The 27,438-nt window shown below is 42.4% G+C and overlaps 1 protein-coding gene across 5 annotated transcripts in view; it reads left to right on the top strand.

The window, feature by feature from the left end:
• Positions 1 to 1,134: 1,134 nt before the first annotated feature.
• The window catches only part of LOC110484181 (phospholipid-transporting ATPase ID), an 85,586-nt gene continuing 59,282 nt past the window's right edge, over positions 1,135 to 27,438 (top strand). The window contains exons 1-3 of one of the 5 annotated variants that reach the window (XM_085566085.1): positions 9,347 to 13,437; positions 13,790 to 13,947; positions 20,859 to 20,937. In XM_085566085.1, the coding sequence (XP_085422211.1) occupies positions 20,895 to 20,937 (43 nt within the window). In that variant the 5' untranslated portion in view covers positions 9,347 to 13,437; positions 13,790 to 13,947; positions 20,859 to 20,894. The other 4 variants (XM_021554646.3, XM_085566087.1, XM_021554647.4 and 1 more) reach the window with 4 other exon arrangements.

Below are 27,438 nucleotides of genomic sequence, written 5' to 3' on the forward strand. Positions count from 1 at the left end.
GGGGATTTGAGTCTCATTTCAGGGTTTCTTGGGCTGTTATCCTTCCTTCTTTAGGTCATCCACATGACACTGTTAGTCATAATCATGGCCCATTATCTACTGGGAGATCTTTAAATAGAATTATAAACTTTCACTGCTTTGTTTGCAATCCTGTCTGCTGCTCTGAAAGCTGAAAAATAGATTCAGTTTGAAAAAGACTTCAGGAAACAGTGGTACTGATGAATCTCTTCTTATTAACCAAGAACAGACAGGACAAGAACGCCCCAAACAGATAAGGTGGTTAAAGAGGTGTGAATTACCTTTTAGAAAGGCTTCTGATTCAATGATTTAGCATATTGCAAAAAATGTTTTAAAAAGAAAAAAAAGTTTCTTTGAAAAAATCTTTATCTATTTAAACTTGACAATAATTTGGACTTTGTCAGGCAGAAGGTGTCATTAAACCTAAAAGTAGGTGGCAAAAAGACCTTGAAGGAGCAAATCAAATCTTGTAAAATTAGCACTGGAAGTCTGCATTATCAAAATGAAGGAAAGCACACAATACTGATGTTGCAGATAAATGTCATTACTTAGACAATTTAATCTTATTGCAAGTTTTCATATTGCACCCTATCACCATTGTACTTAGGTGGCTTTTTTAGATTAGTTCTGTCTCTATCTCAGATTTATCTTTGTAAATGTTTTATTTAGTCTGAAGAGGGCTTTGAAAGAAAAAACTATGTCAAAAGCTGAACCTACGTGTTTTGTTCTCATAACCATGGAATCTAGAAACACAAATCAGGATCCTGTAGTACTTGGCACCATACACTCCTCAAACAAGCAACTATCCCACAGAAGTTGCATGCATTTTATAGGTCCTTATGGGAGGCAGTGAAATGTCTGACCTGTAAGAAAGAACATATTTTGTGACTGAAATTCTCCGAGTGCTGTCTAAGAAGGCAAATCTGCCAAAACTTGAGCTCAAGGTCTCGCTGTTGCCTTAGCTGCAAGCAGGGTGCACCACCGGGTTTGCAGGCTGCATTTCTCTCAGATGAAATCCAGAGTCCTGCCTATGGTATATAAACCTTCGTAATACCTGGTGTCACACCCGAGTCCAATGATCACTTGGTTTTTATTTACTCAGTGCTACACGGTGCCACGTTCCACCCACAGCCCCGGGAACTTTGCCTTTCCGCTCGCAGTCCTTATCGAGGACACGGAACGCACTGAGACATCCTGTAACTCCTGGATCACGCTCAGCGTGCCCCTGCACGGGTTTGCATCCCAGGAAGCGTGGTGTTCCCTCGCCAGCCTCTCCTCCCAGCTGGGGAGAAGCCTGTGTCCAGGGAGCTTAAAACAAACTGTGGCTCTTTGCATGGTGCTGAAATAATCCTTCCTGTTCGTTGTGACAAACAGCTCCAGGTTGAACACAAGACACAGAACAGCCAGGTAGGACAAATTCTTTATTTCTTGTCCTAAGAGAAAAGTGTAAAAATTTGCACAGAAGCCCAGACTGCAGCGTTTGTTTGGGTTTTTGTTTTGTGGGCTTTTTTTCTATTATTTTTCTTCGGCATACTGGTTTATTACTCCATCTGTGAATGTTGCCTCTCAATAATGAGTCTGGTGTCGAAGTTTTCTGTTTGTAGTGCTAGGCCCAGTGTGTCAGCAATACTCAAAGCTAGAGCAAGCTGGGACCACTGAAGTGTGGATTCGGTAAAGCTCTCCAAAGTCAGTAGGAAACCACACGTTCATTTATTGGCTTTGGATCCAGGCCCCATTGCTCTCTCTTCATAAATTTCTGAAGGGAGAGCTGGGCTTCACCTTCTCTGTGAAAGGTGCTCTGAGTTGTCCCTATCATCATTATTGGCAATTGCATTTTAATTTAACAATAAAGACATGAAACACATGCCTCCATCATGAAGTGGTTTGCATTGGAACTGACTGTCTCTGGAGGGGATGTTCTCTCTCTCAAACTAGTAGATGGGCCAATTGTGAATTTGTTTTCTGGCCTGTGTGTGCTAAGTGATAAACAGTGTCACTGCCTTTAAAACTGGAGGGTATGAGACTAGGATGAAGCATTTGCACTACTTGCTTAAGATCCTTATATAGAAATCACAGAGTTAGGTTTCTCCTGGACAGTCTTTTCTTAGCATAGTTATTTTTGTTCATTAAGCTAGTATGTGACACACTGCAAAGTCAACTCGTAGATGCCCGAAGACTTTGCAAAGTTTTTTCTAGAGGTAACAAATCCAAAGAATCTTCTGCACTACTGAGAAAAATCACCTTTTTCCCCCAAATCCTTGCTCATCTGATATACTAAGTCCTTCAATGTTTCCTCGTATCTGACACTATTTTGACTCTCATCCCAGGAGTAAGACAATTTAGGATGTATTGAAGAAGGATTTTCACCACAAAGCACTGCTCTTCTCTCTCTCCCATAATTATTCAGATATCCTGGCACCAGCAAAAAAGTCCCATGTCAGCCAGAAGGAGATTTTGATAAATGAGGCCATGGGGGAAGGAACTTTTTTTTTTTTAGGTAAAGAAAATTTGCAGTGATACCTAACTCTGCAAATATCAAATCACTTCAAAAACAGTATTGGAAGCAAAGGTGATGATCAGAGGCACTGTCCTTATTTCTCAGCATTAACTTGGTTGCAAAGCATCAGAGGAAGGTAGCACTTCAATTCACAGTACTGAAGTAACTGTTTACTTCCCTTTCAGTGGATGGCTTATTTTTCTTAGTGATTAAAGCTCCCTGTGGATCTCTGTTTAGTCAAATGTGTGACTTACTGCACTTTAGCTCTGGTTTTAGGTGCTGGTTTATTAATGATGTACACACAGTTTTGCATTATTGAAAGTTACTATTATAGGCTTAACCAAAACAAAAGTCACTGCAAGGAAGGAAACAAAGACCTAGGCTAATTTGCTGGTATCACAGTAAATCATGATGTTTGGTAACAGTATAGCTCTCTTCAAATCAGTCAGGAAACAATGCTCACAGCTTCACTGGGAATAGTTCACCTCTATCAGAGAAGACAGATCCCTGGTCATGACCAGGCTGTCTGTGTTAGAGAGACACTCTGGACCCACCTTACACACAGTTAGATTGGCAGTGTTTAGTCTGGGTATCGGTCCATCCCCTTACACTCCTGGGTCCAGTCTGGGACCTGTAAATGTTTTCATGTGCTCAGCATTAGTTGCAGAAGGAGCAGGATTAGGTTCCTGCACACATGTAAAGTGGTGTAGAGGTAAGGAGGAAAATCTACCTTAGACTCATGCAGTAGGAAAAGTCAGAAGTAAATTCTGCTCTACAGTCTGTAAGCCTATACCTAATCTATATGTATATTTAAATATCTAAAGGTGATTTCCACAATTTAAAGGTGGAATGTTCTGATTTTGCTCCCAATGCCATACTTTAAGCGGGAGCAGTGAAAGGGTTGCAGTCAGGACTGTGATCCATAGATAAACAAGACTCCTTTTCCCTTCCCCTGACTCACTCCAGGGGCCTGTGCAGCTCCCTGCCTGTCTCCATAGGTGATTCAGTGTTACTCTTGAATCCATTACTTCCTTCCTGCTCTGTTGTTCCACTGAGTCTGAGTTTACTGGGATGTGCAGCTATTGCAGGTTGCAGTTTCAGTGGGAACCTGGATTACCCACGAATTTAACATTTAGACCTCCACTTACTTTCCCCTGCTCTTCAGTAAGAGCTGCAGTGTGCAATTTATACTCCTGTTGTCTTGTGAAATGCTGCCAATGCATTCCCCACCTGCCATTTCGCTTCTTGGACAAACAAGACATTGTTTACTTTCCCATCTTAAATGTACAGATTTGGCTTTACAAGAGTACAAAAGGTACAGGTGTGAGGGGAGTCAGAACAATAGTTTTGCTTAATTTATGCATGTTTGCAAGAGAGCGATGTCTTGCATTCCAATTGGGATTGCTCTCCCTTGTCTTCTAGACCCCTCCACCCTTCCAGCCAGGTCCTCTGAGTGTTCCCCCCACCCCCACCGAGGGCTCTGTCTTTGCACTGGTTGGGATGGCTGTATCCTAAAGGTTGTTTCCCCCCCACTCCCCCAGCAAAGCTACCCAAACTGAAGTGCATCTCTTCCTGAGCTGCTGAATTTGTAGGACGTGTTATGTGAGCATAAACGGAATCTAGTGCTGATTTGTATTTATTTATTTGTGAGACTCCACACCTACTCCAATTAACATCCCCTCCAGCTCTACCTGCTTCAAGATCAATTGATGACTCAATGCCTGTGTCAGACTTCTTGGGTACCCTTCAGGAACCTCCAGGCTCCACTGCCTAACACACAGTCATCCTGCATTAAATTCACTGGTTTCCAGTGCTTTTCCTTACTACTATATCCACCAAGCAATTGGCTTTGTCTTTAAAGTTATTTCTAATTCTAGGGTTGTTTTTCTTCATTCTGGTTCACACTTAAAGTGAATTTTTTTTGCCTCTGCTGCCTGGCCTTCACAACTCCATAAATGCATTCCTTTTTTCTTTCTTCTCCTTCATGTTATGTAAGAGCCTCCATGGAGGCCTCTTCTTGTTTCATTAACAAGCAAAAGACTTGAAACAAAAAACAAAAACCTGAATAAAATTGTAGAATGCTTGCAAGATAAGCTGCTGAAACAAGTTTCCAAGAAACCATTTAACCCAAAACTTTCCACTACATCAAATATTGATTAATGAAGTAATATACACTTTGGTCTATTTAAATTTCATGCCTCAGTGGCATGATTGTCTCATGTCCCAGGCATTTTTGGGAGTCTCAAGGTACAGCTGTGTGAAGCACAACTTCACCACACACTAGAGAGATTTCCCAGCTACAGCTGGACACCAGACATTCCTTTTGACTTTGTGTGCTTGCCAGAGATTGTCATTCTCTGGATTGTCACCAGTTTAATTTCTGATCAACCCTTGCTGCAAAGTTGTAATGCAGGTCAACTGGCCAGGCAAATGTGCTTTTCTTTATTTAGTTTACAAACAGCATTTTTATTCAGCATTTTTATTGCTGGACTAGTATAAATACACTCTAAACAAATATGCTCTGCAAACTCACTTGGGACACTGCATTTGACTATTCCCTTTGTGTTAAACATTTTTTTTTCTCCTATGGCCAAAACAGCAAAATCTGATTGTAGGAAAAAATTCAAGTCCTTGCCTGGGCAGACGCCACCTGTTAAGCAGATGGCATCCAAAGAAACACTCAGGCCTCTGTCTGACCTGTTTACATCTCTGTACCACTCTCATCCCCAGAGCTAATTCAATCGTGGTTTTTCTAAGAGAAATTATGTCTTCCATTTACTGACACAAAGCATTTATTCTGTTCTGATTACACCATCTTTACAAAATCTTTAGGGATTACATGTGTTTTCTAGTACTTGCCTTCATCCAGGGAACTTGGACAGATACTAACAGTCCTTAGAAGACATTTCTGCTTAACTCATGACCTGTGAATATTTGCGTCAAACCAACCTAAGCAGTTATGTGGGCAGCTGGGCAGAAAGGAAACCAGCAGCCTGGTGTGCAACTGGGCCACAGGCAGAGCATTGAAGAGCTCTGCTTTTGAGATATGACACATCTGGAATGAGGAACAAGTTGTCTTTGCCAAGATTCAAAGTTATAATCATAGAATAGTTTAGACTGGAAGGGATGGTAAAATCATTTCGTTCCAAGCCCCCTACCATGGGCAGGCACAACTTCTACCAGACCAGGTTGTTAAAAGCTCCATCCAGCCTGGCTTTGAACACTTGCAGGGATGGGACATCCACAGCTTCTCTGGGCAACCTGTGCTAGTGTTTTATGATTTTCACAGTAATAATTCTTCCTAATATCTAATCTAAACTTACCCTCTTTCAGCTTAAAGCTATTCCCACTTGTTCTATCACTGCATGATTTTGTCTAAAGTCCCTCTCCAGTGTTCTTGTAGGTTCCCTTTACATGTTAAGAGGCTGCTAAGAAAGTTAAAATGCAGATTTGGAAATAATGGAACACAGTACAAAAAGAACCTAAAATAACAAACACACCCTGGAGATTTTGCCTAAGAGCACAGTTTCTCATTGTCTGCACTAATTCTCATACAGTTTCCACCTCTCTTTCTATTATTTTAAGCTGGGATATCCTGTGATTATCTAAAGATTATCTATCTCCTTGTGGAGAGGAGGCACCAAAAATGGTGGAGCTTTTATGCTTCAGTGCCACACCAAGATAAAGGTCTTGTGGATTTTTTTACTTCCTTATTAAGAAAACAACTTTCCTTATTTCTCCTGACTAGACATTTGGTGTTGCACAGTACTGCTGAAACCTTACTTCATTCCCTTTAGTCCCAGTGTCTTTTGATAATGTGGGGATTTTTTTGGGAGGTTTGTTGTTTGTTTGTTTGTTTGGGGTTTTTTTTGGTCTTTTTTTTTGTGTGTATCTTCATTAGCACATTATCAGTTTGAGGCTGTGTGTCATTGCCTTCTGGAGATACACCACCAAAACCTTGATTACTCTATCAGAAAGAGTAAATGCTGTCCCTCCTCATGGGGGCCACTACTTATTCAACTCTTGAGCAGCACATGAGATTCAGAAGTGGTATGACAAACCGTAACATTGGGAATAGGGTATTTAAATACCTACCTCCCTTTTCATATATCTCTTGGATTTAAAGGGATCTTGTGTAATACTGCATCATATTCCAACACAAGAAATGGCAGTGATTAACCTCAAATGAGTTACACACCCAAAATCCTTGTGGCTGTGTTCACTGCACATTTCTCACTGGCTTAGCTACTAATGTCTTCTTTGGGTTCTCCTGAGCTGCTGTGTGAAAAGCATGGCCTCCTTAACTCTGCCATCACATCCTCAAGGCCCCAGGCACCCATCAGGTTGTTCCTCTCCTTCATAGGGCCGCAGAGGGATTCACATACACAACTTCTATCTCAGTTAACAGGCATTCACTGCCTAAACACTGACTGCCTATGTGCATGAAGATGGGAATAATACATGTCTTTGCTCTCAGCCAAACAAATACAAAGGAACATGCACTTCTTTTCAATACCTGGAGAACAGATGCAGGAACAATACAACATAAATTAAACTTGAACTGAATAAAAGCAAAGGCTGGCAGTGCTGGGATCTGGCATGTGCTGTGGCCATGCTGGCATAGCTGTGGATATATATGGCTTATTTACTGCCAAGGTGGTGCTGCAATTGAAGTGCAAACTGTTGATTAAAATGTCGTGCAGTTTTGTTGGGGAAATATCCAGGGAAATAAATTGTTTTGTGCTTATTTATGTCATATTGTGTTTGCACAGATATTTTAGATCTTTACTTAATGACCTGCAGTTTCATGTTCCAGAGGGGAACCAAGTTCTCTCTTGTCAATATATTAGTTTCCCTGGGCTTGTTTTATATGATGGCTATTTTTTTTCCAGAGCATCCTCCTTTGCAACCAGACAGGGTCTTCCTTGTTCTTTTCAAAGTTCACAGAAGTTGAGTTCTGACAGGTCAAGAAGCCAACTCAGTCCCAGTCATCAGCACTACAAATTATTGTAGCACTACAGTGTTATACTCCTGTGTGCTCACATCTCCTTTTGGGATCACGGCTTGATGGAATGCTGGTCCTGCTGCATCCCTAAAGTGAACATCAGTTGGTCACCACCAAGGCCCTCTGATCTCTGTGAAGTAGGCTAGCTTATGAAAGTCCAGCCATCAAAAACTATAATAACATAATAAAGATCTAGTTATAGAATTGTAGAATGATTCGGGTTGAAGGGACCTTAAAGATCATCTTAGCTGCAACTCCCTGTCATCAACAGAGCACGTTCCACCAGGTTAATCTAGCCAAGCCTTGAACACATAATTCAGTAAATAATACTAGAAAAAATAAAAAAGATAATTTGATACTAGGAGTAATTTTGTGGGAGACAGCAAATTGCCTCCATATTTTTTCTGGAAGTATAGATATAATTGTAATCTGGAAAAGACACAGTAGAGATATACATGCATACAGTATGTTAAATTTGGAATTTTGGTTAAAATGCTTATGAGCATAAGGGATGTGACAAGCTATTTACAGGAATTCCCTCAGCATATCACTAAGTCTTTCATGGAATGGATAATTGATCTTTAGGGCAATATATAATGAAACCATGAAGAACTTAAAGAAATAAATAAAAGATCTCTTGGCTGATGTTGTACAGAACACATAAGCCATCTACTCCATGCAGATCCAGGGACATCCCATCCTTTCCACCCATACCCAGTGCAGAAAAGTGTGGAAGATTGTGGGAAGTCTCTGCAAAATGTGGAGGCTTGGCATGGCTTGGATTTCTTCTGTGTGTTCAACCACAGGGTCCCACTGAGGGGTATCCTAATTCCTCAGTGGTCTGAGCTGAGTTTTTTGATGTGTATCTGAGGAGTGGGCAAGTGACAGTGTCTGAAGTGCCACCACACACATATGTGTTTGTGGCAGCTGCTGCCTTGCCAATAGCAGTCAAGGGCCTTGTGCAACACCCTGTTACAAAGGGCACTCTCCTCAGGGGCTCTAATGAGCTGCCACTTTGCCCTCAGCTATTGATTTTTTTTCTATTCGCATTCATGTGATCAGCATTTAACAAGCCCTCCCAGGCATCCCCCTGGGATTCCTCTCTTTTTCACTGGTGATGATTAGGAACTATGTGTTAAATGCAGTGTGGACACCTCTAGGGTTAGCTGCAGCAGCTGATTAATCCTCTGCTTTGCCGGTGCAGCTGGGCACATGCAGTGTCATGGGCAAAGGCAGAGACACAGATTTTTATTGCAGGAATAGGAGGAAAAGGAGAATCTCCATCATCACCCACCAATATCTGTGTCCATCAAATCACTCAATTTCTCACAGCATCCCAGAGAATATTTCAGGTACCCAGGAGTCCTTGTCTCCTTGCAACAGCATCTTCCCTCCCGAAGCAGTGAAATTTTTTGGCAGGGAGGGAGTTTGTAAACACAAGATGGCAAATCTGGTGGAGACTGGACTCAGAAATTAGGTAGCCTTGGGCCTTGTTCCCTGGAGAATTGACTTTCTTCTGCTCTTCAGTGTACTCTGAGCATCTAAACCCCTGTTTTTTCAACCAAACGGCTCTGCTTCATCTCCTAAGGGCTGCAAAGGCAACACCTGAGAGACAATTTTTCAATTTCTGTTTTAAAACATCAGATGGTATCACATTTGCAGGGGTTGGTGCTAGGAAGATGAGATCAACAGTTGCCAGAACAAGTTGTTGCTTTCTTTTTAAAGACAAGAGTCTGGGGTTTTTTTTGTTTGTTTGGTTGGTTGTTTTTTTGTTTTTGTTTTTGTTTTGGGTTTTATTTTGTTTGTTTGTTTGTTTGTTTTTGGGGTTTTTTTTGTTTCTCATTATTTTCCTTAGCTGGCCATTGTTTTTTAAGAGCTTGGAATACTGGGCAAGGTGTGCTGGTGGAGAAAAGGCATCTCTAGCCACAGCCACACACTCATCCTCTCATCATTTCCTGCTGAAGGTAAGTGGCACACTACCATTTCCTGATCAGTATGACTCAGTTTGTTCCATATATACTCACTGAAGCTATTTTCTGACCATTTCCATGTGGTGTGTACTGAGACACACAGTACTCACAGCTTCTGGAGTAACAAGTGAAGTATGGGAATACTTCTGTATGAACCTGCAGTGTTAATGCTGCACTTCAGATTATATCTAGAGAGATGGATGCAGAGGTAGGAATCCAGAGCATCCCTTCAAATTGGGTTAATTTGGAATTCCTTGGAGGAGTAGTAAAATGAGTTGAGCAGAGTAGCTCCCAAAAGGCAAGGACAGCCCTAGAACAACTGGTCACTTCATGACATTACCTTCCTCTCCTATTTCATTTTCCACTGACAGGCAGGTCATGATAACAAGAACATGTAGGATTTCATTTTCCCTTCCTCTGCAGAGCTGCAGTAGGGTCGTCCACAGGGATCAAGGACACTGTCACTTTATGTGTGATACAGTGTATTTTGGAACACTTAGTCTTTTGTTATTCACCTTATGATTGTGCTGGTGTTTCCTGGACTACATCAATTTACGACTTGGATGTTCTCCTTACAGTCTATTTTTAAAACAGTTCTCTCATAGCCAAGGAATGGACAATAATGTCCTGGTTTCAGTCCTGTACTTCTTATGCATCCTACTCTGACTTTTGACAAGAGGAGGATACAGAAAGTCTCTCGTTGGAAAGCCATCTGACCCCTTGGACCCACCACAGGTGCTTATAATAACAGATGTTTCAGGTGTCCCACAGTGAAGCGGGCTACTTTTCCCTTCCCTACTCAAGGAGGTCCTCACTGGTTAGGACTAGTGGGGAAAGTTGGGATGGGAAGCATAGGCCATGGGAGGTGATTCAGTCTTCTAAGGCTAACCCTTGGGGGTTTGTGAGGAAGCCCTCCACAGCCATTAGAAAGATTTTTTTCTGGAACAGTGACTGGCATGGTTAGGAACTGAGGAATGCACTTGTGCTGTTCTGGGAAATGGAGATGAGATTAGGTGGGTGGAAGTGATCCCTTTAGATTGCATCAGCTCTGGGCTTGGGGATGAGCCCAGTGTGGCTCATCAGAGAGTGGTACCATCACTCATCTGCAGAGTGGTACCAGCCGTGATAGAGAAGGTCAAGCTTCAAACCTTGCAGTTTAGGAGTGGCAGACTGCAGTTATAAGAGAGTCAGGGAAAGCAAAGACCATCAGTGCTCCTTTTGAAATATATTGGATCATTGGGAAAGCATCAAGACGAGCATCAGTAATTTTAAAAACTGCATATCATGGAGAGAGATTCTCTCAAGGACTGGCAATTGGTTTAAGTCTACATTGTGGGATGCTCCAGGGCGTGCTTCTCTTGTTTCTCTCCTATCTTCTAGTTTGCCCCAGTTACTCAAGGGCATATTAAGACATTGAAAAGGTTACTAGGTCACCAGACATGTTTGGGTTCTGGGTGCTCCTGAGATGATCCTCTGTTCTGCTGTGTCAGCTTTGCTGTTTGGAGGAAGACCAAATCTAATGTGGAGAGTGGGCTGAGAGCACCCTTTAAAACACTGTCAGTGAGGTTTCAGATTCGCATCTTGATCACAGCTGAAATGCTGCAGAGGCTTAAGGACTGGAGATCATTTTCTCAGATAAAGTTAGTGGATAAGGTCTTAATGGCATGAATTTAAATCCATCCCACCCTAGTTAGCTCTCTCTGGCTAGTGGGCATTGGGAAAGTGGAGGATTCAAAGGTGAAGGAGCATGGTATGGAGGAGGCTGCCTGGCCAGGGAGAGAGCTCATTTACTGGAAAAACTACAGATTTAACTTCTTCCTGCCACTGTGGATCATGGCAAGTGACTGCTGCCCTGTTGCATCTGTCCAGCTGAATCTCTGTGGTGGCTTCAGGGGACACTCAGACACACAGCATATGTGTACACCCTTTATAGAGGAACTGAAATTTTGACAAATGCCACTGTGGGCAGCAGTGCTCCTTGACATGTTTGGAAATCTGCAAAGGAGGATGCAAACTGTGTGGTGATTGTGAAGATGCTATCCAGGGAACAAAGTGGACAAGAGAACCCAGAGCTGAGTTCATGACCCTGAGTCACTCCTGCTCTTCTGAGTGCTTCTATGTGTGTTAAGCTTCCCTGCATGATCAGGTCCACTGGAGTCCACAAGAAAAGCATAGCTGAGGGAAAAAGTAATGTTCAGTGTATGTGAGATGGATTTTCAGTGCCAAGAAAAATTATAAAACAGCCTACTAAACTCTTAGTGATTTTAAAGTCTAAACAAGACCCAAGGCTGGGTGACTTTATGGTTGGTTCCACTTGTGTGTCAAGGGAAGGATACAAACCTAACTCTAGGAAAGAAGAATTTACTGTGGCTGAGGTCAAAGTGGTAACAAGCAAGTATAAAGACAGCCGCAAAGAAAGTAGGAGTAGTGTAGAATGACTCGTAATCAACCAATTAAAATGTCATGAAGAAAAGCAAATGACAGTTCTAAGAAGGAAGAAAACACCAGAATGAGGCAAAACCAAGGGGTTTTCCAAATATGTAGAAGGACCTAAATTAATCCAGATCCTTGCACTTTTGCTTGCAAAAAAAAAAAAAAAGTGATACTTGGGCTGATGCTGTTGAAATGAGGTGTGGATGACAAGAAAATGAAAAATGACTAGTGTAAGAGGAATTTCTTCTCCAGTTAGATGCTGTCAAGATCATAGTCATCTGAAAATAACCTGGATCTTCAGGAGATCAGTCCTATGCATCAGTCCTATCACATCACATGTTGGCTGGCTGTTTGTATGTGTGTTTGAACTAGGATGCCAATTCAGTGAGCATTATCTCAAACTGGTGTAGCTTGGAATATCCCTGAAGTCATGGCAAAGGACACAGACTCTTTTTCCTCTTTCAAAAATTGCTTATGGTGTTAGAGTGTTCTCTTCATTGTCACTCTGTTCCTCAACCTTCATGACCAGCACTGGAGCACTAACACTGCAGCTTCCAGAGTCCTCTGTATCTTTCCTCTAGACTACAGAAGATTTAATTTCATAGAAAACACTCTTTGGCACAGCCTTGACTCTTGTGTTACTTGTGTTCTGATAATTAATCAGCTGATTAATGCATTCAAGTGGGTAGGTATGAAATTAATTTTAACAGTGTTCATGAATTACCCTGTAGGAAAACTCAGAAGTTGAAGGAAAAAGACAGACACAAGTACACATAGAAATGCTAAATTTTCTTGTGTTGTCACAATAAATGGAGATATTCCTGGTAGGCATTAGTGTGAACATGACTATGTAAAGAACATGGTGCTTTAAAAATAATTGCATTTCACAGGTATAGGGAAGTTAGAAGTGGATTAAAGTTGTAGTTGCCCCAGTTTTCATCTGGAGATTAGAGCAGCTGGCAGGTAAAATGCCAGGTGACTGACATATAGGAGGGCACGGTATAGCGAAAGGTCCCACAACTTGGGAAAAAAGTGAATATTTTGTTTGTTGAAGGTGGGAAAATGGGGTGAGAAGGTTGGAAGGCTCATGGGAGTGTTGAGGGGTTCTTGTGAGGAGGGTCTCCATGATCACAGTGTGGTCAGGCAGGTGTTCCAGAAGGCAAGGGAAGGTCATGCTCTCAGGATGAGCAAGCAATTCGGCACCAAAGCAATCCTCTGGCTGGCTGAAGGAAGCTCTGTGGTTGAGTTATGCAATTGTGCTCTAGGAGGCTTTTCTTTGCAGAGTTTTTGCTACTCACAACTTTGGAAAGTGGGTGAGGTGGAGCCTTGGGATCAGCTTGGAGGACTGTGTCTCTGGGTTTAAGGAGTCCTGACCAGCTCCAGTGTTATGGACACAGAGAGAGGGGCTGCTGCTAAGAAATGGATCCCTTCCCAAGTTCATCCTTTTTGAAAGCAATTTGATATGTTGGACTCTTTACTCGCTTTTTTTTTGAAAGCTTCCGCGTCGGCAGGAGGTAGGTAAAGCTAGCAGCTGTTGCCTCTGGAGCTAATTGGGGTTCCCCAAGCCTAGGTGCTGTGCTTTTCTGCTTTATTCTTTCACAGTTTGCAGCACTGAAGCATTTTATTTTTAAGAGAGCTACTACACTCTCCCTCTCTACAGGAAACTGAATATAAAAAAAGAAAAGGGGAGGAAAAGAAAAAAAAAAAAAAAAAACTTGGCAAAGAGCCAGGCTCAGTGACTGAAGTAAGAAGTAGGGAACTTGGAGTAAGTGTAGTTGCCGGGACATTGTATGTCAGAGCGAGTCAGCGGCGGATTTTAAGGGTGTCGGAGAGGACACGCGATGCCCATCTCACAGCGCAGATAAGGTTTGCGTCCTTAGGTGAATGTCCTGGCGCTGCGACTGCGAGCGAAGCCGTCGATCTTGGGAGGGGATAAAGCTGCGTGTAAATGAGAAGAGAGGAGTGTACCGGAGTGCTATGGAAGGCAGCAACTTTGTTGCTGTGACTTTTACAAGCCTTCGAGGGTAAGATTTACCGCTGATTCCTTCCGCTCTCTTGTTTTTCCTGCCAGTTTTGGGGCGGTGGGGGGACAGAAACTTGTGGGTTTCTTTCAGACCCAAGAGTTTTGCGAAGCTTAATCAAAGCGCTCGGGGTTGAGCTTTTCCTGCGGGCTAGCTGAGAGACGTCTGGGTGGAGTGAGCTGAGCTGTGCATGATTCCAAGCAGCAACAGCGGCAGCAGCACCAGCAGGAGCAGCAGCAGCCGCCCGGGGAAGCTGCTATTGTTTGTTTCAGAGGGATCAGACTGCGTTTCTCTTTGGGAACCCGCTCCGCCACAGCTGTTGATCCGTAACTTGAGCGTCGTCGCAACTAACTCACCCAGAGGAGCTGAATGCAGTTTTTTGACTGCCATCCTGGTGTCAGTTTAAAGAGTGTTTTAATGAAGACAGATGGAGGATGTTGGATCATTACTTTAAGACGTGGCAGATAACAGACTGAGCCTGTTTCCCAGCAATTACAGCTAATTGCATTGGCACATTGGAGTATAGGGGTGGGAAGGCAGAGTTTCATGGGTTTCTGTATATACAGATTGGAACAGCACCAGAAAATAGCTGTAGGGCTGCCTCACCTCATCCACAATACCTCTTCAGGTGTGGAAAAAGCAGGGAGATTTCAGGGATACTTTCAAACTTTGCACCGAGTCAGTAGATTTAAACTAGGGGCTACATTAGTTTTGTAAACCCTGATGGCAGGAGTGACCACTTACAGTGCTTTAAACTTACTTCGGGCTTTAATTCTGCCAAATCTGATTTCAGACCTGAAAAAGAGTAGGTTTTGGATTCAAAACACACATTTTGGTTGTCCACCTCTGTAGCTCACTTTCTGTGTTTGCAAAGCAGGGAGTGGTACAACACATGCTATTCCCTGTTTTGTTCTTGAGGTATTCAAACACAAGAGGATGTAAGGAGTGGTGGAGAAATGCAAATAGTAACTAATTCAGTGCTGAAATATAATTAGTACGAATTACCTCAAATGGCTGAAATTTTTGTATCTGCTTTTGGTAAGGAAAAGTAAATGCATTGCTCTCTTTGGAACCAAAATTTGACAACTTTGACTGAAAGAGTACAGCTTTAGTTCAAAGAGGTCCCTTGGCAAACACGCCTTTGTGTAGCACATGGGAAGGTCAGTTTGTGCCAGGTGTGCCAGGCTTTAGTGCTGCTCTTACCAGAGCCTTGGCAAACGCTGGACTGTGATGTCCTCCTTTTGCAATACCTGTGAGTGATTGTGGCTGTCCAGCTCCAGCATGTGATATGTGGCAACTAAGGCATGGATAAAACAGGGAGATTGAGGACCTGATATCTTTTAAATCCTTAGTATTTTCTCAGATATACCTCCAAATCCAGTGTAAAGTGACATATGTTCAAAATGTAGGGACTGAGATCTCCTATTTAACATCATTACTCCACCAAGAGCAGTGAGTGGTGAAAAGAAGTTTTCAACTTTTTTTTGTCATGATGCTCTGTGGCTGGGATGTATTTTCTCATATGTTACTGGTTGGCAATTTAGTACTTTAGCATGAAAAATAATAGAATTCTAAGATCAGTGGGTATTTGTGATCATTACATCATCTAAACAGAAATTTTAAAGACACTAAACTTTTGTGCAAAAATTGACCTGACCTGAAAAGGTGGGTGGAGGTATGATATGCTTTCTGAATTTGTACCTACACAGGGCTGTTTTTTGTGTGTATACATATCACAGGATATTTGGTGGCAAAACTGACTGGACAAGTCTTGTTCTTCTGACTAATTCTCCTCATTTCTGGGGGCTTGCTTCTCATACTTCAACACAATTTACTGCCCCCTCAAATCTGATATGACCACTGCTTGGGCAGGAATTTCAGTCTGTACTGAACTACACCCCATGATCTTCATTAAAATAACCCTTCCAAAACTGATTGTATTTAACGTGGATCTTTTCACAGAGTCTGGGAATGAAGTGATAGGAACAGGGGCAGCAAGTATATTCTAATTCATATTTATCACTGAATCTGATGCTTTTGGCTTTATCTGGAGAAACAGGGCCAAGATACGAGACATGTTTTCCATCCACAACATCTGCTCTGCATTCATCCAGCTTGTGCCATCTCTTGTCATTTTGCCACTCAAGCTGGCAGTGGTGGGAAATGCCTCCCTCCTCCTCTTCCTCCAGTTTGCAGTATAGCCCTCAGTGAACCTTTGCAAAGCCCACATGTTGTAGCTCATTGCAACTTACCCCTCATGCAGGAGGAGCTTTGCAGTTGTATTCTCAAGCCAAATCTTTGAATTGTGGAATAGTTTGGGAAGGTACCTTAAATATCATCCTGTTCCAACTTCCCTGCCATGAGCAGGAGCACCTTTCACTAGACCAGGTTGCTCAGAGCCCCATCCATCTTGGCCTTGAACATTTCCAGGGATGGAGCATCCACAGCTTCTCTGGGTGGCCTGTGCCAGTATCTCATCACCCTCCCAGTAAAGAATTTCTTCCTAATATCTAATATAAGCCTACACTCTTTCAGTTTGAAGCCATTCACCCTTGTCCTGGCATTACATGCTTGCTTAAAGCTCCCCTCAAGCTCTCTTGTAGCCTAAGTACTGAAATTTGCTCTAAGATCCTAGCAAAGTCTTCCCTTCTCCAGGCTAAACAACCCTCGCTCTCTCAGCCTGTCTCCACAGTAGAGATCCTCCCTCCCTCTGCTCATCTTGGTGGCCTCCTCTGGGCTGACTCCATTGGGTCCCTGTCCCTCCTGTGCTGGGAGCCCAGGGCTGGATGCAGTGCTCCAGGTGGGTCTCAGCAGAGCAGAGCAGAGGGGCAGAATCCCCTCCCTCCCCTGCTGCCCACGGGGCTCTGGATGCAGTCCAGGACATTTGGCTCTCTGACTGAATGCACACAGCCAGCTAATGTTGAGCTTCTCATCCACCAGCTCCCTTAACCCCTTCTCCTCTGGTCTGCTTTCAAGCCATTCTCAGCTCAGCCTGTACTTGGGATTACCTTGACCCACCTTGCTTCTGTCTCTCTTAAATGAGGCAGAATTTGGTTTGTGAGAAAACATCACTTCCCTATTCAAGACCTGTCAAAGCAGCTTCTTGTTGTGGCTATTGAAATACCCAGAGGCCTTCATCAAACTGTCAGCAGCCATAAAGCAGGTGGATTGTCTTTGCAGATGTGTAAGTGGTGAAGGACAGTTCATAGAGCCTCATAGGTTTTCTATGGTGAGAAGGGATAATTTATTTGTAGCTTGAGCTCCCAATTACCTGTAAGAATTGGGAATTTGAACTTTAAATAATTTCTTCTATAGGTCCTGAAAACACGGGAAGCAACATGTGTTGTGTTAAGCTGAGGGGTTGCACCTTCATGAGTGCTCAAATACTCTGAGTCCCAGTTGATTACTGAAAATGCAGTGTACCTGGGGTAAAAAGAAATTAAGAAAATCAAAAAATAATCAAGTGGAAAATGGAACAACAACAATTAAGAGTCCGGAAGGGCTGACACAGACTGTGGAAAGCAACTAGAGGAGACAGAAGCAGCACTTCACTTTGCCTGACCATAGCTGGTACCAGGGAAAATTAACACAAACAGGAAATTGCCTTTTTTCTGACTGTAGAATGGTTTTTTATGTGTTTATAGGTTTTAATTAATTCAGGAAAAGGAGACTATGAAATTATCCTACCAAAATTTGAGAAGTACTTAATGCCACACAACAAATGAAATATGAGATAATATTTTTTCCCCAATAATTTAATTTTTTTTTCCCCTGGAAAGCATAAAGAGAAATTAAAACTGTAATTAAAATAGATGTGAGTGATAGGAGGATGATGACCTATCATTGCAAGTTTGAAATGGAAACTCAGATTTAAAAAATAGGAAAATAAAGAAAACTGAACAGGGGCGTGAATTTTGATTACACATGAAATCTGTGGGGAAAAAAATACCCTGAGGGATGTTGTTGATAAATACAAATGCAAAGATGTTGGACCATGCAGGTAGAATTGACAGTCTAAAATAACCCAAGAAAAAAGACGTGGGGCTGAAAGGCAGGAAGAGCCAAGGTCAGCCAAGAAAGCACATCTGTCTGCACAAGCTGTGATAAGTGAGACAAATGGAAGCAGTACCTGTTGCTTCACTAAAGGGGACAACTTCACCATTACTTGCTTGTGTTTCTTTTCACACTGGCAGCTGGTGGTAAATGAACTCTCAGACTGAAAACAGACACTTGGAAGTGTGACAGTGTACTGTCACAGAGGGGGTGAGAGCAGACAGCCTTGCACAGAAGCTACAGCCCTTGTGAGAGTGGCTTTCCTCTGTAAAGAATATGGGGATTAGATGTGTGAGTCAATAACAAAGCAGTAAAAGAAGATATTTGCAATATTATGAAAATAAAGGGTACACCCCAATGCAATAGGGGTGTGTCCCACCCTCAATGCCATCATCTGTGTGCCCATTGAATACTGACACATTTTCAAATGACATTGTGGTTTGGGCAAGTCAGGAACTGAGTTTTGCCTAAAGGATCAGGTCAGCTTGGGAAGGATTCATACATAACTCCTGGGATTTAAGTAAGTGAGCAGGTATGCCAAGTCTGTGTGGTGGCAATGACGTGCTGGAGAGGTAACTGGTACAAATGTTACCTATCTCCCATGTCTGCCCTAAAAGGCAAAGTTTTGGGGGAATTGAAAGAAGCCTATAAGGGTATTTGTGCTGCCATAATGGTTACTTAAATTCATTGCTGAGTGAAGACATTCAATGCATGCAATCCTGATTTAATGTAGAGAAGCTGTGGGAGCTACATGTTTTCCATATCAAAACACTGTATTGTTTCAGACTTCTTGTCATGCTGCAGTCCCACTAGAAACCAGGGTTCAAAGAATCACAGTAATTAACAAAAGCCACGTGTCAGAGCTGAAAGAAGTTTCATGTTTTTGTTTGGAAGATGTGAAAGTCTATTGTTTGTTTCATGTTATTACTCATAAGAGAAAGCTTATAGCCACCTTTGCTTTTCTGCTCCCCAAAAATACAAACATCCTTTTTTCACCCTCTGCTGAAATTATATACCTTGTCTACTGAGTACACAGCTGGAAGAGCTTTGGTAGCTGGGGATTGTTTTTCTAAAAAGTTTGGAAAATACATGAAGATCCAGGGTTCATATCGGTCATGTAATCATCAATATGATGATTATAACCAGCTAACCTTTTGCATATTTGTGCTGACAGTGAGGAGTGACTTTTGTTTTTCTGAAAATGTTTTCAAATACAGCAACATCCAGAGTTCATATGGATCATGTAATCATCAATATTTTGATTGCAGCCATCCTTGTGCTTCCAGGATTACCAAATCAGTGATTATCAGATCTTTGACTCCTTCTGCCTTAGGAAATCTGAGGTCTCTACCTCTATGTGTATGGGGAGTGTCTCACTCTTCCAGCCATCTTATGGGGAACTCTCTGTCCTTGTTAGTAGGGTTTTGTAAGACATAATAGTAATTCTAAAACATGGAAGAAATATTTTGAAAGTGATAGACTGAGGTAAGGTGTGGAAAGTAAGTTTGGTCAGCAGGGTCAAGAAAGCTTTACGGTGTGACATTGCATATTTTAACTTTAAGTAGTTTGTCTTCATGGGCAAAGAAATTCTGGGGAGAGGTGGTACCAAAGCATTTGTCTTGATGAGCAGAAACAGTTAGATCAGTGAATAGATAAAGGACATCTTCCAAGTAGAGTAGGCACAGAGAGGCTCCCAAACCCCCACTGAATTAAAATTCATGCAACTGCAGCTGCTAAATATAGCTTTGCTGGAGCATCTGGAGCACAAGTTTGACATATGCAAGGATTGTAGAGTTCTCCTTAGAGTTTACCTTTATTTTCTGCAAATACATGAAGCCCAAGCTCGTACTGGTGGTGTTGTATCAGGTTTGCATTTGGGCAGTGTCATAGGCTGTCTGTGTGTGCATGTTTCCAAAACATGACATATTTGCTATTCTTGTCTCCTTAGGCACCCTTGCTCTGCATGGATAGCATAGGATAAAGTGCAAAAACTACCTTCTTCTGTCACCTAGAAAACTTGTTCTAGATGGATTGTGACACTCAAGTGTCTCAACTTGCCCTATTGACCAGTTAAGCAAGTGGTACAGTGTTCCTGTTGATTCAGGCTCCTGGTCACAGAGCAATGCCAGCTTTTCTCATGTTCACAGATCCTCTAGGTTGTCATCACCAACATCACCTTCAAATCCTTTAAATGAACTTATCTGATGACTGGGACACTGAAAATTTCACTACCAGCCAGTTTTGATGTTGTTTTTTTTTTTTTAATGCTCAATTCCTCTGCCTATCAGGATATATTCAGGGCCTAAAACACATTTCTGGTGCCTGGCCTTAGCTTCTGGGCCAAGTAGTTTGCAGCCAGTGGAGGAGAAATTTTATTCTAGTCTGTCCCAAACATGCAGGATGACCAGCAATGGACAACAGTGTGAGCTGGCATGTGTTGAGCAGAGGCGGATTTACAGGAAACCAGTGCTTCCCACTGCTTCCTCCTCTTCAAGGAGGCTGGTCTTGCTCTGGGTAGACACGCGATTCCTCTGTACCTTAAGTACAAGCTCTGGATGTGTGTTTCTCATTTTGATGTAGCACCAATGTAGTGAGAATGTGCTTTTCAGTCTCTTCTCCATTGGCCCTTTCTTTGTGCTATGTCAGGAAGTGAACTGACCAGCATGTCCCAGGTAAGGTAACCCACTGATGCAGTGCAACCTGAAAACCTAAGATTATTTTGTATTTAAATGCATTCTAGATGATAAACTGTGGCTGTTGGCCACAGTGCTTAGGAATTTGTTTCCACCATTTTTTGGGCATAGAATGACATGTATGTGCTGCTCTATGTGTTGTGAATTGCCTTCTCTTTTCTCTTGCAGAAGTTCCATGGAGTTGGACTAAAATAAAGTTTTGGGATGTCTCTATTTGGATTAAAATTTGGAAAGAAGAAATTGAAAGGTGAGTGTGGTCTGGTAATGCCCTTGTCATGGGAGCAAAGGAGTGTAAATACAGTACACATGCCAGTGCCTGAGCTCCTGTTTGGGAGCATGTATGGCCCAGAGCAGGTGAGGGAAGATACACTTTCTTTCCTTTTCCTGCATTTCATACTGTATTACTGCAGACTGGGTGCCACTGAATGGGGGCACTTCTGCAACAGGACCAGCTACAGAGTTTGTGCACTGTCGTGACACGACTGCTTTGGGGAAGTTGGGTTTTGGTGGTTTTTTTTACAGGAATCCTTTGTGGGAGTGGGTGGATGAGCAATGCACAGTGCAAAGGTCCAATGCAGTCTCTGGATGATGATATGTACTGGTGGATCTCAAATTCTGTATCCAATTTTGAGCCCCTCACAAGAAAGACTTTGAGGTGCTGGATCATGTCCAGAGAAGGGAAAAGAAGCTGGTGAAGGGTCTAGAGCACAAGTCTTATAAAGAGCAGCTGAGGGAGTGGGGGAGTGTTTAACCTGGAGAAGAGGAGGCTCGGGGGACCTTATTGCTCTCTAAAAGGACCTGAAAGGAAGCTGTAGTTAGGCAGTGGTCAATGTCTTCTCCCAGGTAACAAGCAACAGGAAAAGAAGAAGTGGCCTTGATACTCCAGGGGAAGTTTAGATTGTATATTGGGGGACATTTCTTCACAGAAAGGGCTGTCAAGCATAGGAACAGGCTGCCCATGGCAGTGGTGGAGTCAACATCTCTGAAGGTGTTTAACAGATGTGTAGATGTGGTATTAGGGACATGATTTAGTGATGGAATTGGCAGTGCTGGGTAAACAGTTGGATTTGTTGATCTTGGAGGTCTTTTCCAATCCAAACAATTGTATGATTCTATTTTATGGTGGCAATGGCCCAAATATTCCTTCCAATCAGAAACAGGAAGAAGAGCAAATTAGAGACATGCACCCTGCGAGTACACATATGTGTACTCTGAGAGACCCAGTGTGCTGTCTCTGGTCAGAGATCCAGGTCTGCAGACATGGTGAAGAGGGAAAGTCTCTAGCCTTTCTTTTCAGGGTGTTCTCTCTGATGAATGCGGAATTTCTGCCCTACTTGTATGTTGACAAGAAATTATTTTCCAACCTCTCCAAGCTCAAAGGACTGAACAACTTTTCCCAGGGGTTTATTTTTTCAATTGTGCTGCTATTTCCCCTTCCTGGACCAGGGCAGACGGTAAGCCCTGGTGTTAAAAACAGGGGCATCCGTTTGCTTCTCTGACAGTCCCAGGAGAGAAGATTGTGATTACTCCCAGGGAAGGATCTCTGCCAGCCCCAGATCTTTTTCACCCCATCTTGGCTTTGCAGATGAGGGAGCACAGGTTTGTCTGTGAGCCACTGTCCACTCAGGGCAACCCTACTTGCAAAGCAGTAGCTGTTCAGATTATAAAAAAAGATTCTGTTGCTATATTAGGCAAGTGTAGTGTTTTGCCTGGGCCCAGGCCTGGGTTTTAGCAGAGAAGGGTTCAGCCCCCCCGCCCTCAAACAAATATTTGACAAACTCAGATCTTCCTAGATAGAAACTCTGTATTTTATTGGGAAGAATAATTTCTTTTCACATCCAATCATCGGTTCAAAACCAATGAAGGCAAACTGGGAAAAGTTCAGAGGATAAAAAGGAAGCAGAGGTGATCAGGGAATGAGGAGCTTCCATAACAGGAAGCTGAGAATGTTTTCTCCCCCTCTTATGTTTTTAATTATTTTGCCTTGCAGGCCCAAAGCTATGATTGCTATTTGCAAACATTTAACTAGGCATAAATGTCAGTGGAACTGCTATTTTAATCCAAGAGTTTATAAATCTTTGTGTTTGTATAAATGCAAAGGATTGTCCTGCCTGAGAGCACACAAGACCCTCCCACAGGGAACATCCCATGTGCTCATCTTGGAGGGGCAGTACTGCTTATGGAAAGACCAAATTTCTGTTCCAAAAACAAAGCTGGATGACATTTAATCTTGCTGAAGGACCATGCTCATGATATGACTTTAACTGGAGGGAATGGGTTACCTCAGGCATCAGCGGTTGGACCTGGGATAAGGATTGCACCCATGAGATCCAGCATTTCTCCCCAGCAAGGCATGGTTTCCACATGAGCTGAGGTGCAGGTGAAATATGATAGCTTTAAGAGGACAGGTTACATGGTCTTAAGTTTCTTGGAGATAAGGGTAGGCTTTTTATAGGCTCAAGTTCTTTATAGAAGTTTATCAGGAGTGTAACTCAAACGCAGCTCCTGTTGACACACAAAGATGCCTGGAGGAGACCAGCTGCTGGATAATGCTGGTGAAGCTGTTCCAGCTGAAGCAGGGAAGTACACCTCTTAGATAAGCAGCAGAGGTGTTTCTATGGAAAAGGTGCCTGAGATCTTTTACACGGTGGTTTAACCTACAGTGAACATGGGTGGAAGAGAGAGGAAGGGGGCACTTCTAGTTCATCGAGTGTGTGGAAGGTTGGAGATGGCTGATTGTTGGAATCTGAAATGGAATGAATTCTTAGAATTTTGGGCCTGAAAGCTAAAGATAAGAATTAAACATAGGATTTGATCTGAGACCTTGCAAGAGGCTTCTGAACTTGAGTACTAAAAGCAAAAATGTGGATTTATATTTTAAAGCAGAGACACCTTAAGTGAAGAAGAAGAAAGTTTAGAATTTTAGATGCAGGAAAAAAAAAAGTAGTTACAAAGGTGAACAAGAAGTTTAGAATGCAGTACTGTAGGCTTGTGTATCATAGCATGATTGGCTAAGAAAGCTTACACTGTAGCATGAGTCCATAACACAAAATATTTAAGAATTGGGTCAAAACCATAAATATTCTTGTTGGTAGTGTTTTATTGGTCAAGCAACCCTTAAAAGGTTTTGTAACTAGGGGTTTTGTGACCTTCTGAAACATGCAGTAAAGCTGTGAGCTGAACTCACCCTTCCTGTCTATGTAGAAGATAAAAAAAATAAATCACATTATCAAAAACAACTCACAGGTCCCATCTCTAACTCATTCAAAATTCCTTCAAAGATCCCCATAGCTGGTGCCCTGTGATAACTGTGGAATATCTCTATTCACTGGCTTCCACCCATTGTTCAGCATTGGCGCTTCATACTTTGAGGACAGGGACAGGCAGGTACTGTCCTTTAAAAAAATGGGAATAGAGAGCAGGAGGAATTCATCTACACAGATGGAAGAGCAGTCATTACTGCAGTTTTGTCTCCATAAGCCCAGCCTCGGGGCACTGTGAGAGGAGGAAGAAGGTTATAAATTGAGCTAGGGCTTTTGGAAATCTCACCTGGGTTTTCCTTCTTGCCACTCACCAAGGCAGCTGGGCTTGGGGCAGTCAGGCTCTGGGCAGAGCTCGGCAGCTCCTGAGGAAGGCAGCCCATGACTAGAACCATGGGATATCTAGCTCAGCTGCCTTCTGGGATCCCCATTCTGATCCAATAGGAAATGTTTCACCACAATAGACATTGAGTAAGAAAAATGTATTTATTTTTACATAATTTCCCATGAGGGAAATAACTGTGAATTGGAAAAGTTCATTTTGGAGCTGTATTTATTTTTATGATTTTTTGCATCACTTCCTATCACAGTGCATTGCTGTTATTAACAACATGTGCAATTGTGTTAAGCTGTGGTATTTACCAGCATGTCTAAGAGATACTGTTTTCTAGTAAAGGAAATTATATGTGCCAGCCAGTCACTGTCAGACTAGTTTTCAAAATAAAAACAAAAAACTATTTCAGCTGCTTTTTTTGGCATGCTAATATAAGTCAAAATATTGTGAACTATTATCAGAAATAAAACCAGGACACATATAAAATACTAAACCAATTATGGAGGGGGAAAAATCAGCTTTTCAAAATGAAGAAAAGGCAATTTATATTAGTAATGTATTTAAATTATATATATTTCCTTCTGAAGTGCACTGAAACAAAATGAAAAGACATAGATGCTTCCTGAGAATTCATTTGCTGCTAGGCATTTTTGAGATGTGAAGAATCCCCATCTCTGCCCAGAGCCAGGGCAGGTGGCTGACACATTGCCAGGAGTAGGAAAGGAAGGAAAACCAGAAGTAGTGTTATTGCAGGAAATGGGAAAAGGGGAAGATGAGTCAGCCTATGTCCCTTCCTAGAAAAACCTACATGAGAATATTTTCAGGTTTAAGGTTATCCAACACTTCTTCCACCTGTATCCCAAGAGTTCTAGAAAAACCTAAATGAGAATTTAGATTTTGCTAGAAAAACCTAAATGAGAATTTAGGTTTTGCTAGAAAAACCTAAATGAGAATATTTTCAGGTTTAAGGTTATCCAACATGTCTTCCACCTGTTTCCCAAGAGTGCTATTTGACCACAAATGCTGTACATGCTGTTCAAATTTGGGGCATCCTTTTGGAGCTGTCTTTCCTTCTTTTCTCTTTTCTTATGATGATAACAGAAAATGCTGCTTTTAGAAAAGGGCAGGGTCTACCATTGAACTTTATGTTCAATATTAAAAATTTACTATACCTGAGGCAGAAATATTTCCAGTTCACCCTCAGGGGTTTTTATTTCAGATCTTTTATCTGCTATATCATAATGGAGGAGGTCAGTACATCTCCAAAGTGGATCCTCTGTTAGTGGTTCCAGTAACAAAATATTTTGGCTTTCTATACCAGGGATATATGGAATGTTTTACCTGTGTGAGAAATTCCACTATGTGTGGTGTTTGTTTGATGCTTAGCAAGAGGCTGAGCTCAGTACCAATCAGTAAAGACACTGTCCTTGACCACAAAAGTGTATTTATTGCATTTTATTTCTTCAGGAGGAAGGAAGATTCTTGTTTTTTGAGGCAAAAAGACATAATAAATATAGTTATTTTACAATGGAGGGACAGGAAGGATGAAAGAAGCCTAAACCCATTGATGATGGTGTCCCTGTAAGGTCATGATGTACGCTTTTTCTTAATTAAATGCCTCACACTCAGCACAGTCTACTCCATTTCTGAGATGAAAATGCATGTGATTACCAGCATAAATCCTGGGCAGCCAGAGAGTCTACGCAGAAGAGGGAGCATCTGCACATTAAAAATGTGTGGGTTTGTAGCATGGAGTTCAGGAGAGCCCTCCTATGAGTCAATAAAAAAACCACATTTGTTTTCCAGGCAGCTGAACGTGTTCCTGCTCCGAGCTGGGCTTGGCTCTGACCTCCCTCTCCCCGTTTCCATCCCACTGGTTTCTCACTGCTGCTGCTGCTGCCCCAGCCATGCTCGCTGAACCCTGCCAGGCTCTGGCTGTAATTCAGGGCAGGGATGGGCTTTGGTTTCGTGCTGCAGAGCAGCAGGTGCGCGGCACCGCTCAGGTTACAGCATGAGGGTGCACTCAGGTAATGAGGGTCTGACAAATGTCTGTGTCTCAGACTAGCTGTGAAATATAGATATTTAGCCACTATGAACCTCAGTCCTGTCATAAGGCTCTTTGCTTCACCCATGCATCCTCTGATCCATATGAGATGATGAACCTTTGGCATAAAGACCCCTGGCTTTGGTTTTGGATGAAGTTCACTTGTTGCAGCTCTGATCCCAGAAAGGCACTGATGTGTTATGAATGTGAAATTCTGTGGTATCAGTGCTGTAAGAAATAATCACATTGTCTTTAACCCAGTGACAGGGACTCTATCCAGATACAGCACCTACAAATCAAGACACTTATTGCATAGTTATTTCACTTCAAATGATTGCAAAAAGGGGCAATTATTGCTTTAAGGTGCAAGGAGATTTTAGCTACTAGCCTGTATAATAACTTCCTAGAAGAAAAAGATTTTGGTTGCCTAACACAGTATATGATGACTTGCCCTCTCCCATGGAGTTGCCTTTCAATGGAGGCTGTAATTCTCAGGTTCTCTGAGGGGAGGATAGAGGTATTGACTCACCATGGCAGTTTTTAGTCTCTTGTGCACATAGATGAGCAGTCCAGCAAAGACCAGAAAACAGGGCTTGGATTTGTCTGTCTGTTAAGAGGTGGCTGATCTCCTGGATGCTGGGTGTGATGTGGCCACAGTTGAGAGGTGATACAAGAAGCTGGGCCACACAGTGATGGTGAGGTGACCAAAAGTAGGGACAACAAAAGTTAGGAGGGAGATGGGACAAGGAGGAGGTTGCAGGAGACATGTCATGAGTTGTGTGACTAGAGGGGGTCTTCTGAGACCTCTTACAGCCTGTTGCTACAGAGACCTGGATTACAGTCCCAGTAGGGCCAGTTCCCTTACCAGAACAATCTGTTACAGCTTTCATAACATGATAATAGCTTTGCTAAGAACCACTCTATAAGGGAAGCTAGCGAGATGAGTCCAGCTCCTGGATGCCATTCTTTGTAGCTGGTCCAGGGCAGAGTTTTTGCTCTTGAGGTCACTTGTTTAAAGGGTGGAGGACAGATTATTATTTTTACAGAGTTTATGCTGTCTCTGTTCTGTTGTCAGGGTTAGTTATGCATGCAATCCCCTAATTGGACTGT

Source organism: Lonchura striata, chromosome Z (assembly GCF_050655825.1).
Source record: "Lonchura striata isolate lonStrDom1 chromosome Z, ASM5065582v1, whole genome shotgun sequence".
Taxonomy (NCBI): domain Eukaryota; kingdom Metazoa; phylum Chordata; class Aves; order Passeriformes; family Estrildidae; genus Lonchura; species Lonchura striata.